The sequence below is a fragment of the Oculina patagonica genome, chromosome 4, assembly GCF_052425735.1.
Source record: "Oculina patagonica isolate OP01 chromosome 4, crgOcupat, whole genome shotgun sequence".
In the NCBI taxonomy this organism is placed as follows: domain Eukaryota; kingdom Metazoa; phylum Cnidaria; class Anthozoa; order Scleractinia; family Oculinidae; genus Oculina; species Oculina patagonica.
The window spans coordinates 21,094,299-21,107,959 of NC_135761.1; the positions used below are offsets into that span (position 1 = coordinate 21,094,299).

At 39.8% G+C, this 13,661-nt stretch overlaps 2 protein-coding genes and 1 pseudogene across 3 annotated transcripts; all 3 read right to left on the minus strand.

Moving 5' to 3' along the window:
- Positions 1-1,184: 1,184 nt before the first annotated feature.
- LOC144651942 (collagen triple helix repeat-containing protein 1-like) lies at positions 1,185-5,494 on the minus strand. The gene is made up of 3 exons (XM_078512017.1): positions 2,450-5,494; positions 2,170-2,373; positions 1,185-1,943 (listed from the first exon to the last, which is right to left on the minus strand). Exons 1-3 carry the CDS (start codon positions 2,525-2,527, stop codon positions 1,707-1,709), a joined length of 519 nt encoding a protein of 172 aa, XP_078368143.1. The 5' UTR covers positions 2,528-5,494; the 3' UTR covers positions 1,185-1,706.
- Positions 5,495-5,617: 123 nt separating this feature from the next.
- LOC144651927 (collagen triple helix repeat-containing protein 1-like) lies at positions 5,618-6,935 on the minus strand. The gene is made up of 3 exons (XM_078512000.1): positions 6,858-6,935; positions 6,571-6,774; positions 5,618-6,360 (listed from the first exon to the last, which is right to left on the minus strand). Exons 1-3 carry the CDS (start codon positions 6,933-6,935, stop codon positions 6,010-6,012), a joined length of 633 nt encoding a protein of 210 aa, XP_078368126.1. The 3' UTR covers positions 5,618-6,009.
- A 4,633-nt stretch (positions 6,936-11,568) lies between these two features.
- LOC144651983 (collagen triple helix repeat-containing protein 1 pseudogene) lies at positions 11,569-13,661 on the minus strand (annotated as a pseudogene). Its single transcript, XR_013570396.1, has 2 exons — positions 13,622-13,661; positions 11,569-12,122 (listed from the first exon to the last, which is right to left on the minus strand). The product of XR_013570396.1 is annotated as a collagen triple helix repeat-containing protein 1 pseudogene (transcript).

Below are 13,661 nucleotides of genomic sequence, written 5' to 3' on the forward strand. Positions count from 1 at the left end.
TTTTAGAGCTTCTTGGTTTCAATTTTTATGACACCTTGCCCCTAAACCCCCCTACCGGCTCGCGCCTTTGGTAATCGTAGCTCTTGTCTCGTCTATGCTGGCTACGGTTCTGACTAGGGTTTAAAGCTGATTTCCAGTCCGTACTGCGCAGACTCGGGGTTTGTTTTCGTTTTTGTTTTGAATTCGTTGAAACGTTACACTTCGGTGACAGCATACATGAAGTTTTTTAGTCCGCCATTACAGTTCGTTTCGTTCAAGGATTTCCGATGAGCTGAAACGTCGGTTTGAAATAGCGTCAAGGTTCTTCTACTCGTTATTATTTGTTGTGCAAGGATATCTGGCGTTAATAATGAAGAAAAAGGTAAGTTTGTCGCGGAATTTTTAGTTTTGCTTGTAAACATTCCTTCGTGGTGGGCTCAAATAAACATTGCAGCCGAGATTGCGCAGTACGGACTGGAATTCATCTTTAATTAATTTGCTTTTAATTTCATTATTTGCTTATAGATAAATAAAAAATATTAGCTTACTGAAAATGCCCATACATTATCTGTACCACGTTAAAACAATTCCTTTACGAAAATTTTCAAAGTTCGTAGGTGCTCCACTGTTTAGAATTTCCTTCCTAGGGACACGGGTGAGACGATTTGAATTGTTAGTTTAGTTTGGAGATCGCTCTTTTCATGTGGCCGCCCCTAAATTATGGAACGATCTTCCAAGTGAAATAAGAAACATGTCATCAGTGCAAAGTTTTAAGAAAGCCATCAAGACCTTTTTATTTTCAAAAGCTTTTTAATTGTACATTTCTTTTTATAGTTATATTCATTTTAAACTTCTTTAGCTTGTGAATTTAAATTTAAAATTTTTAGCTTTTTTTATTTTTTAATTATATTGTAATGCGAAATTGAAATTTTTTAAATTGATAATTGCGCAATATAAGTTAATTATTTATTATTATTTATTATTTATTCATGTTAGAATCTAATAGAAATGTATGCTCAACACTATTCAAGCCGCTAAAATAACATTCACACATTACTAACAAATATAACATATGACCTTTCAAGAAAAACGTACACTATGACGTCATTATGACTCCATAAGGAAACGTCGTGTTGCTTAGAAACATCCTTAATGAAAACCGCAGGCTCAGTTATATCTCGGAGAAAATGTTATGATCGGTTGAGGATTGTATAATTTTTTTTTCTTGATTGGTGAAAGGCCTTACTCTCGTGAATCATGAAATTGCTCGGTTTTTTCAGTGAAACACTATTGAGGGTGGTAAAGAAAGTTTTTGTGTTCCGTGAAAGATCTTTTATTTCTCGTGTCTCGTGAAATGGCTATTTTATTTTTCGTGAAAAGTGATCTAGACTCCCTTTGCCACCCTCAGCTATTTCATGAACGTGTTTTTATCAGCTATTATTTACCACAGTCCCCAAAGAAGTACAACAACAAAAATATACGTTTTCAAATTTTAATTAGACCAGTCTGAAGTAAAACAACAATTACAGTGACGACCGGCAAGGCATTGTCAGCGTGCAAATGTCTATATCATTTTCTGGTCTTCTCAATGATTTGTGTCAAATCATTCACTGCTGCGGGGCGGGTACTTCTTCGACCACGATCCGAGACACCGAGTTCCAGTGAGAATAAGCGTCTGCATTGCCTTTACCTGTGCAGTTTCCCACGTTGAACCCAACACGCACTCGTCACTTTGGGATGTTCTCACAGTACCCTTCAATATGGCGGACTCGTAGCGGTAGCGGCTGTGCACCACTAACTTGCATGTAAACAACTCCGTCAATAGGCATCGGACCACTACACTCAGCGCCATTAAAGGTAAAGAACCAACGCTTGCAACAAATCGTGCACCTGTATATGCGAAGAGCTCCAGAGTAGAACACGCGCAGAGCCGTGTTGTCGTGCATCTTTTTAAAAAAGCAATCCTAAAGAAAACTTTTAGAAGGTGTCAGTGTCTTTTCTCAATATCCAAAAAATCTAGCTGACTCTTTTTAAAGCTCGTCAGCAACAAGCGCTTAACAAGATATGAGATACAAATTTTATTTAAAATCTGACCGGTAACCAATTCGGTTTTTCTTCTACTGGTACCTTTGACATCGTTTACGTAGGAGTGTTTTATGATTCGCGAGCTGTTTTTTCTAACTTCTTTACCTTTATTAAGCCATGGTCTCGATCATCCCCGCTTCTCCAAACACACTGCTTCCAGTTGGAAGAGGCCTGGGTCCCTCCCTTTTGACCTTTCAGCCCAGTCTCTCCTTTTTCTCCTTTGTCGCCTTTCGCTCCATCACGACCGTAAGGGCCTGGTAACCCAGGACTTCCGGGAATGCCAGGATGTCCGTTTACCGCTGGGCAGGCCTGGAGACGAGAAAGGCGAGAAAGAATTAAGAAAAGAGGATCAAAACTCACTGAAAGCGGGAATCATTTCACACACCTTCTGAGTCGAGTTGGCCGCAGCAGATAAAATACCAGTGGTGAATATCGTCAGCACAATTAACAATTGAGTCTTCATTGTTCACAAATCCTGCCGAGAATAAACACAGAAAACAGACTAATTACAAAACTGGCGTACTTTGATTGCCATGCACAACCCGGGAAAAAGTCGTTGTTTTTTGCTTTCTTTCTTGTATCTAGTCATCGTTTCTTTCTGCCTCTCTGATTGATTCTAGCTAGGGCGAAAAAGTGGGTGCTCATAAGGTTTTCGGTGCTTTGTGTTCTGGGAGTATTGTTGCTTGGTCCTTGTACCACGTCATCACTTTTCAAAAGATGTTTTTCATGATCAGCTGATAAAGTAAGACAAAGTCTTGCAAAGAAACGAGCACGATGGGATGAATTGGGTATGAGATGCATGCATGTACTCTGAACATCGAATAATCCTACCATTGAAATTTTTGGTTTAAAATCTACAGGATGTACACTTTCCTCGACATGTTAATCGGGCAGAGACATTCAATTTCCAACGCACAAAAATGCGACTTAAGGACCAACCAAGCCTCAAAATAAAGTGGGCTAAAGAAAGCTAAAACACCAAAAGATCTCGAAATATTCTAATTTCTTCTAACGCCCCAAGCGGAATTATTTTTTCAAGTTAAAGTACTTTCCTCGAAGTGAATGTTAGTTCGCATGTTCAAGTGAGGTTTTCGAGAGTTTGGCGACGATCTGTTCAGCTAACGACCAGAAGAAGACATCAATAGCATTTAATTGCTCTTTTTGTAAAAATTCATCGGTTGTAGCACTCTGAGTTGGATGTGATTTTTTTTCTCATCGAAAACTGATATCGAAACGCTCCGTGTTACGTTACCTTTGAAAGAACTCTGTGCTTTGGTTGTCTGAGAGGAAACAAAAAGCTAAATGGTTGGTGAAAAGGAAAAATGGACTGTTAGTCAATGGATATGATAAAGCATCAAGACGAGAAAAATAGTAATAATACAACTGAAAGCGTTTTTCTTCAATACTCACCGTTACAAAATGAAATGAAAATAACGTTTCCTTGTTCACCAAATGTTTTTTGTTTGTTCCTCTGTTTGTTCAATGAGCTTCTCGTCAGAACAAGTTTGTAAAATAAGTGAGTTATTATTCTCAATTTAACGCGCAATGTTATTGGCTCAAACGGTTTGTTCAGTGGTGGATTTGTCCAATGTGATGAAGTCTTTTATCGTTGTTTTGTTTTGTTTTGTCTCTTTGTATTCAAAAATGCAAAAAATAAATTCTTGCAGATATTTATTGAAGCCAAATACATAAAACAGAGCTATGTCTTTTATGTACATCTAATTATTATAATATTATCATTAATTGAGCCCTAAACGGTGAAATCATTCCTGATACTTCAAACCAAGTGATATGTAACGATGTGTTGCCATAAAAATATGGCTGTGTATATATTTAAGTGCATGTGCAAGCAGATCAAAACTTTCTTCTATTCTTGTTGTTTTTCCTCTTCATTGTCGATTTTGATCTTAGGCTATATATAAGTTTCGGTTTGTGCACACGTACTGAATTTCCAATTTTTTACTGATTTTTTCAATGCTGAATATTTGAGTTCTTGGGTACTGTATCGTTTGACAATTCGCAAGTAGATAATAAATACAGCCGGTCTGTGTTTGTCGGCTTTCGAAGGAAGCACCTGTAGAGAGAACAAAATCCTTCAAGGCGAGTCCCATGGTGACTATCAAACCGAGAGGAAATGAACGAGTGCCTATAACAAGTACATGTTATCGTTACAGCATTTTTAACACATCTGCGAAACATGTTTACAAAATGGCAAAAGGTCGTAAGCCTTTATTTTTTAGATTTTGCCCACTGCATTATTGACCATGTGTCGACTCCTTTTCTTGGCAGATATTTATTACAAAGTAAAGTAAAATAAACTTAATTTAAGCAAGGTATAAAGTTTTCTGTCAGTTCACTGGGCTCCATCCAATGAGAATGATGTTCCTGTTTGCTTGTCTAAACGAACTAAAATCTATTTTTGAAATCTACGATGATCGGCATAATAATTGAAGTGAAGTCTGTCTTTTTGGCTATCATCTTGAATAAAAGGAAAGTAAACTCAAACCGTGTGCTTTTGTTTGGACTTCAGATTTATAGACACGACATTTGACTTTTGGCGCTAAACTAATTAAAACTTCACCACTAGCACTGAACACGAAAATGTGCAAATGGCGTTTTCAGTGAATATTTTTAACCCTTTCAAAGACGAACTTGCTAGCTAATTGCTAAAATTCCTTCTTTAGGCGGAAAAGATCTCACTGACCAAGAACTTCATTGTATTTTAGATACTTGTTCTAGATTTGAATTTGGCAAGTTTAGTATTAAACTTACCAAGCGGAAGTATTTGCCGAGGCGGCCTTATCGTTGTCTGCTTGTGGGGTAGTCAGGCATTTAGGATAACGTGTTTTGCCGAGGGTTGTAAACTGCGCGAGGGAACTTTGTTATATGCCTCGCAGTCTAGCCGCGCAGATTCTTGCTCCTGATTTCGACGTGATCCTCGTCTCGGGCGAAGTCCTTGAAGCCACCCGTCGTGTTCCGTCTAACATCTACCGAAAAGAGTAAGATTAATGAATCATTTCTGCTTACATATATTCGTATCGCCTACCGTCGATGTTGGGAATGGGAACAGACGTCAGGTTACTGTGATAAAGTCGCCTCTGGCAGTCTCTATCGCTCCATTTATGATCTTACCGTATACCCAACCGCCTGGTGGAATGTGAAATGAATAGACAGAAGAGAATATTATTTCAGCCCGGCCGGCAGAGAACAAGGAGCTCCCCTTCTCCCTCCCCTATTCCCCCCCCCCCCCGCCCCTCCACTGGCACACAGTCTACGAGAACGGTGAACAGAACTCGAAATCTAAAACTATAATCTCGCATTGAGGGGTTGTAGTATTTTTGATATTTTAATATCGGAAACTCGAATTCTGTATACCACCGGTTTTGGTGTCTTTTTTTAGTCTCAGATTCTCTAAACTGACACATTAATTTTCATTTTAGGAACTGTCGAACTTCGTTTTGAACCATTCTGAAAAGAGAGCCCGACATGTTGAGGCCACACGTTCAGTGTCATTTTGCACGGCGATTTTCACATGCTTGTACTATTATAACTGCATGTTTAATGCTAAAAGTGCCCAAGCCCAAATCTACACCTTTTACTGACAAATATAACCTTTAGCCCTTCACTGATCCCCTATCAAAAAAACACGCGAGTACAACGAACGCTGTCACGTCGCCGTTATGACGTCATGTTGCTTAGCAACATCTTTAACACAAACTGCGGACTCAGTTATGTCTTGCTGTTTGAGTTACTACGTGAGCGCGCTTTAATAAACTGTCATTCACCCCAGCCCCCAAAGAGGTACAAAACCCAGATTTTCTTTTTCAAATTTTAATAAGACCAAACTGGAGAAAACAACAATTACAGTGACGAACGGCTGGGCATTGTCATCGTGCAAAAGTCTGTTGTCTGATCTTCTCATCTCAATGATTTGCGTCAAATCATTTACTGCTGGGGAGTGGGTACTTCTTCGACCACAATCCGGGACACTGCGAGCCAGCCAGACATGGCATCTGCATTGCCATAGCCTTTGCAGTTCCCCACGTTGAACCCCACACGCACTTGCCCCTTTGGGATGTTCTCACAGTACCCTTCAATATGGCGGACTCGATGGGGTTGTTGGCCACTTGCTTTATAAATGAAAAAAATTCCGTCAATAGGCATTGGACCACTGCACTCAGCGCCATTGAAGGTAAAGAACCAACGCTTGCAACAAAGCGCACAGCTGAGGCCAAGAGTTCCAGAGTAGAACACGCGCAGAGCCGTGTTGTCGTACAACTTTTTGAAAAGACAATCCTAAAAAAAAGGTTCTAATTAGCCAGGTTACTAATGTGTCTATTTTACTGTCTAAAAAAATCTAGCTGATTTTTTAAAGCGCGTCAGCGACAAGTACCTACTTAAATATCAGATAGGATTTTTAGAATTTTATTTCAATCTGACCTCGAACATATTCGGTTTTTCTTCTGCAGGGGTACCTTTGATATCGTTCACGTAGAAGTATTTTACCTTCAATAAACCATGGTCTCGGTCATCCATGTTATTCCAAACACACTGCTTCCAGTTAGAAGAGGCCTGGGTACCTCCCTTTTGACCTTTCAGCCCAGTCTCTCCTTTTTCTCCTTTTTCGCCCTTCGCTCCATCACGACCGTAAGGGCCTGGTAACCCAGGACTTCCGGGAATGCCAGGATGACCGTTTACCGCTGGGCAGGCCTGGGAACATGGCAAGGGAGAAAGAAAAATTCAAAACCGGAAAAGACTTTTTTTCACAAATTCAAATGAGTTTCTCGCCAGACCTTTTGAGTCGCGTTAGCCACATCAAATAAAATGCCAGTTATGAATAACGTTAACACAATCAACAGTTGAGTCTTCATTGTCACAAATCCTGCCAAAAATAAACAAATGAAATAGTTTAATCGCAAAACTGGCGTATGCATAAGCCGAAAAACTGGCGTCATGCACAAGCCGAAAAAAGTCGCAAGTTCGTTATTTGCTTTTTGTATTGTATCTTGTTATCGTTTTTTTCTTTCTCTCTCCTTCTCTAATTGATTCTAGCCAGGGCGAAAACGTGGGTTCTCATACTGAGAGTATTGTTACTTGGTCCTTGTACCACGTCATCACCTTTCATGATATGTTTTTCCGATGATCAGCTGATACTAGGAAAAAGTCTTACAAAGAACCAAGTTGGGCCTGAGATACGAATTTGTTCTCTAAAAATTGAAGAATCCTGCCAATGAATATTGTGTAAAATGTACACTCTTCTCGACGTTTTATTCGGGCGGAGACAATTCCAATGCAAACAAAGGCGACTGAAAGGCCAACCAATCCTAAAAACATCAAAATATCCCGAAACATTTTGATTTCTGCTCATGCCCTACGCGAAAATATTTTTTCAAATTAAAGTACTTTCCTCGAAGTGGAAGTGAATGTTAGTTCGCATGTTCAAGTGAGGTTTTTGAGAGTTTGGCGACGATCTGTTCAGATAACGACCAGAAGAAGACATCTATAGCATTTAATTGCTCTTTTGGGAAAAATTCATCGGTTGTAGCATTCAGAGTTGAATGTGCTTTTTTCTTCTCATCGCAAATATCGAAAAGCTTCGTGTTACCTTACCTTTGAAAGTACTCGGCGCCTTGGTTGTCTGAGAGGAAACAAAAAGCTAAACAGTCAGTTGAAGAAAACAATGAAAAAAAGAGAAAATCGAGTGTTAGTCAACAGATAAACCATCAAGACGAGGAAAAATAGAAATAAAACTGAAAGCTTTCTGCTTTAATACTTACTTGTCGCTGTTACAAACTGAAATGAAAATAATATTTCTTAGCTCACCAAATGTTTCTTGTTTGTTCGCCTGTTTGTTTAATAAGCTTCTCGTCAGAACAAGTTTGTAAAATAAAAGAGAGTGAATTCTTATTTTCGTTCTAACACACAACGTTATTGGCTCATACGGTTTTTTGAGTGGTAGATTTGTCCAATAAGATGAAGTTTTTTTTCCTCGTTTTGTTTTCTTACATTGGTTCACTTTGGTATAATTATATCTGTGTAATTTCGGCTAAACAAACCAAAATACTGAAGACTACAAATATTTCACGCCGTAGCCGATACTATGTTCATACAGCTTGTGGAAATACACGCGATTTTATGTACCCGGTTATTTTTGCGTCGTCTGAAAACCCGTTTTCGCGAACTATGTTATTGGATTTTTCAGATTGATTCAGAATGATTGAATCTCTTTGAATTCTAAAGCATATTAAAGGTTGTAGGGCCGTGTAATCCCGATCGAATTGGAATTTGGGAGTATTGGTTTTTGTGAAAGGAGGAAAAGCGGAGAACCTGGGGGAAAAAACCCTCGGAGCAAGGACGAGAACCAACAACAAACTCAACCCACATATGACGTCGGTTCCGGGAATCGAAGCCGGGCCACATTGGCGGGAGGCGAGCGCTCTTACCACTGAGCCATCCCTACTCCCCTAATAATAAATACAATCTGTGTTTGTCGGCTTTTAAGTAATCCATAAGAAATCGATATAGAGCAACATTAGAGAGAACAAATTCCTTTATTGTGAGTCTCATGGTGGCTTTCAAACCGAAAGGAAATGAACGAGTGCCTATCAAGTGCATGTTGTCGTTACAGCGGCAAAATGTGTTAACAAAATGACAAAAGGTCGTTAGCCTTCGTTTTGCGATATTTTCTTCACACCAAGTCCCGTATCAGCTTAGAACTTTTGTCCTTTCTTTAACTGAACAGATAAAACACTGGCTAAGGATAAATTTGTCATCTGCAAAATGTTCAATCGTCTCCTGACCTGGCTAAAAGACTGTAAAAACATCTAAAAACCGCCATCGCAAGCAAAACCAAAGGTCGTACGTATTATGCTCGATTTATTTTGTCACTTCCGTATTATGCTTGTGTTTGATGCTCAAAATATTTCACTTGTATGTTCAATAGTGTTCACCGAAAAAAAGGACGACCATAAAGGAAAAACAACGTCACGACCCTTGATGTGTGTACAAAAGTCGCCGTTCTTCACCAAAAGTCGACAACGACGTACACCTTCGCAGAACATTTACTTGAACATAACAGCCAATCCTGAAGTATATATTCACTGTATATTTACTGGCCTATCAATATGTGTGTAAAAAAGGCAATTACTCCTTGTCCTTCTGTAAATGGCCACTGAGTATAGATCAGTGTAGTCATACAACAGAACTATTAGGTGGCTTTCGCATTTCTTGGATTTTTCAACCCTCAATTTATTCGCGTTTTGCCCAGTGCGTTATTGACCATGTGTCGACTCGTTTGGCAGATAAGTTTCTGACAGTTTACTGGGCTACATCCAACGAAATTGAAGACTGATGTCCTTGTTTGCTTGTCTGAACGAACTTAAATCTATTTTTGAGATGATTGGAAGTGAAGTCTGTCCTTTTGGCAATCATCTCGAATAAAAGGAAAGTAAACTCAAACCGTGTACATTTGTTTGAAGTTCAGATTTATAGACACAACAATTAACTTTTGGCGCAAAACTAATTAAGCTAATTAAAAATTCACCACTGAACACGAAAATGTGCAAATATCAAAATAGAGTTGTCAGTGGATCTTTTTTCTACCTTTCAAAGACGAACTTTGTCTGTTATGTGCTCCTTGCGAAAAGTTCTTCTTTAGGCGGGAAAGATCTCGGCATCTCGTTGATCAAAAACTTTCATTGTATTTTTGATACATGCTTCTAGATTTGAATGTATGAGCAAAGGCGACCTTATCGTTGTTTGCTTGTGGGCCAGTCAGGCATTCAGGATAACGTAGTTTGCCGAGTTTCGTAAAGTGCGCGAGGGAACTTTGTTATATTCACACGTCGCAGTCTAGCCGCGCAGCCTCTTGCATTTGCTCCTGATTTCGACGTGAACCTCGTCTCGGGCGAAGTCCTTGAGGCCACCCATGGCATTCAGTCCGACATCTACTCAAAAGAGTGAAGCTAATGAATCTTTTCTGTTACATACCGTATATATTCGATTAAGCGCCCAGCCTCGAATAAGCACCCACCCCACAAGAGGAGTGTTGATTATTATTGAAATTGCGATTGAGTTGACTACGAAGACCTACGTACTATTTAGAGACTTCCGCGAAGACAGAGTTTTCTTAGTATTCTACAAAAACCTTGCTTTGGTACATCTTTACGTTTTATTATTATTCATTGTTTTTGTTGCAAAACAAACAAACTAATTGCTACAATGGTGAAAATTTAATGAGCGCCCAGCCTCGAATAAGCGCCCACCCTCAAAGTCCAAAAATTTCATAAGCGCTCAGGGCGCTTAAACGAATAAATACGGTATATACGTAGCGCTTTTCGTCGATGTTGAGATGAGAATAGATGTCAGGTTACTGTGATAATGTCGCCTCTGGCAGCCGCTACAACATTTATGATTTTGCCTTATACCAAGCCATCCGCCTAGCGCAGTATGAAATGAATAGCTGGTAGAAAGGATTGATTTTGTTGTTGTTTTCGGCCCGGCCGACAGAAGCCAAGAAGGCATAAACTAACTCAGGGTGTAAGAATGGGGCACAGAAATCGAAATCTAAAACGATAATTTCGGATCTTGAATTCAGCAATGCTTTAAATATTTTAAATAATTATTTTAATATCAGAAACTCAAATTTTGCATACCACCTGGTCTTAGCGTATTTTGCCTTTCATTTTAGGGTGTTAACTGACACATCTATTTGCAGTCAAACCGTCATGAAGAGACAAACGTAAATGTGTCAGAAATACGTTCAAGTCTTTTTGCACGGCACTGCCTCACATACTAGTATCAAAACGTTCTCAAAACCCAAGTTTACTCTTTTTTAAAAAATATCGAAGAAATAAACAGTTAGCCTGCAAAACAGGCTTGCCTACACGAAAGCGAAGCACGAGAAGTGATCGCAGCGCGCGAAAGGCGTTCATAGCGTGGGAGAGGCGTTCGCGGCGCGCAAGAGGCGATCGCGGCGCGCGAGAGGCGATTGCGGCGCGCGAGAGGCGATCGCGGCGCGCGAGAGGTGATCGCGGCGCGTGAAGGTGATCGCGGCGCGCGAGAGGCCGGAAGAGAAAAATAGCGCTTCGCTCTCTGCTTCGCTAACACTGAAATTCTTCTGTTCCGCAAGCTTAATGTGCCCTGTGTCCAATAATTATATATGGCCAGTTGTCTTTGATGTTGTAAAACTATGTTAATTTATAAGAAAAGAAAACTTTGCTTTTTAAAACACGACACAAACGTTTCGTGTTGTCATATTTGGTAGAGGGGGTATAAACTATGGCGTAGTACACACAAATCTCTCTTTTCTGTACCGTCTATTATCTTCTAACCTGTTTACGTCTTAGCGGCACACAGGCCAGCTACATCAAACGATGTGTCAAAAACGAGGCTATGCCATCAAACATCAAAAAGTTCATTTCATCCGCAATGAGGTCTACATTCGACAGGAAGTATGAAATGATAGGATTGTTATGTAACTCAAATAAAACAAACTCAAGTTGATCTATTTTGCACCATGTGGTTACTACACCTTTTATTCTCCCGAAAAAGTACTCAGCTTTAACATTTCTTATACGTTTAGAGTTTTTACTTCTTAGTAATATATTTCCTTGTTATGTTTTTCAAGTCAGTTAAGTGTTAATTGCGGCAAAACTAAACGGCTTCCAACGGCGTGACAGATGGACACATGGGTTTCTCGTGTTTATTTAAGGCATGGGAGCGGGTACTTCTTCAACCACAATCCGGGACACTGAGTTCCAGCCAGAATACGCGTCCGCATTGCCGTAACCTGCGCAGTTCCCCACGTTGAACCCAACATGCACTTGTCCCTTTGGGATGTTCTCACAGTAGCCTTCAATATGGCGGACTCGGAGCGGCTGTTCACCACTTACTTGCATATAAACAATTCCGTTAATAGGCATTGGGCCACTGCACTCACGGCCATTGAAGGTAAAGAACCAACGCTTGCAACAATGAGTGCATCCTAAAATGCGGAGAGATCCAGAGTAGAACACGCGCAGAGCGGTTTTTTCCCTCGACTTTTGAAAGGTGCAGTCCTGTACAGGGGAAAAATGAGCAAATCAAATTACGTCCTAAGGAGGCTCGATGTAGTTTATTGGCCTCTGAGTGGTGGTTTCTTGGACATTTGTGGGAAACCACAAAATCCTGCGAAAGAATTAACTTTTGATTTAAATATAATTCTCTTAAAAGATTTCGTCTACTGGTAGTCAATCTACTATACTTTGACACATTGGATACAGTGTATGACTAGATTTCGAGAAAAAAAGGAAAAGAATATGGCAGCCGTTGCTGTGGCAACCTCAATTTCTAATTAACAATTAGACTACGAGCCCGAGTTTTCTATGAGCAAATAGTCAACGAGGCGCAGCCGAGTTGACTATCGCTCATAGAAAACAAGGGCGAGTAGTCTAATTGTTTTAGTAGAAACTCTTAAGGATTGCAGTCCAAAACCTACAATATTGTGCACTTTGAAGACAAAAATCAAGGAAATTCACCGCTTAAAGAGATACGCGCGCGCGCGACTGTTTTCTATCGGCGAATAGAAAACAGTGGGAGAACCAATCAGATTCGCGGATTTCCAATAGAACACAGCTGAGGTTCTACTAATAAACCATAGCCTACGTTGCAACCGGACCTGTCACAGTATCCTCGATATATACCTGCAGTTTAGACTGTCTGTGACGCAGGCTAAAAGGTCTTTGATGGTGATTAATTAATAACATTAAAGGAGCTCTGTGAACGGCTACGAATCCGAAAGATTTAAGACGGAAACCGCCAGGACTTCGAGCATTAATTGCTATATTATGAATCAAACTTATTTACATCTTATTAGAGGGTCTCAATGGGGTTATCCGCTAGCAGTTAAACGGCTATTCAGACCGGGCTTTTTTGGACCTTCTCTGACTGTAACTTCCAGAATATTTAAGCAATCACAATGAAACTTATAGGATATATAGTATGTCCGAACATCTTTCTTTTGGTATACGTCACGTGGGATAATGACGTCACATCACGTGACAATTACATCATGATGTCAAAACAGCCGCCATCTTCAATCCGCCATCTTGGATTTCAAAATCCCTCAAAAATGCCAGAAAACCACCCAAAATTACTGCAATGTACACAAAATCAAGAAATCTATGCTTGACAACCGCAAAGATGTAAAATTTAGTTTCAGTAGAGTTAATTTTCATTAAAAGAAACACGAAAATTACAAAATTGGGAAAACATGCCTATCAAAATGCCGTTGCCATGGTGATGTCAAGTTCCTGACACAACATCCTATCCTACCAAATAATTCCCAGATAAATTTTAGGTAAACTCAGAAAGTTTGGCAGGGTATGGTTAAATCTTAAAAAGGTTATAAGCGTTTAAAGTCAGCGCGGGCCTCAAAAGCCCCCCCCCCCCCCATCCCTCCTTCGGTCTGAAAAGGGTGAAATATCATGCAACAATATTTCAGTGTGATTATTCACTTTTACAATAATCACTGATTCTCAAGACTTGCTTACACGAAAGTAAATATTTCGAGTCTTACCTTAAGTAACGCAAAATCCCTACCATCACCGGCTTTCCAA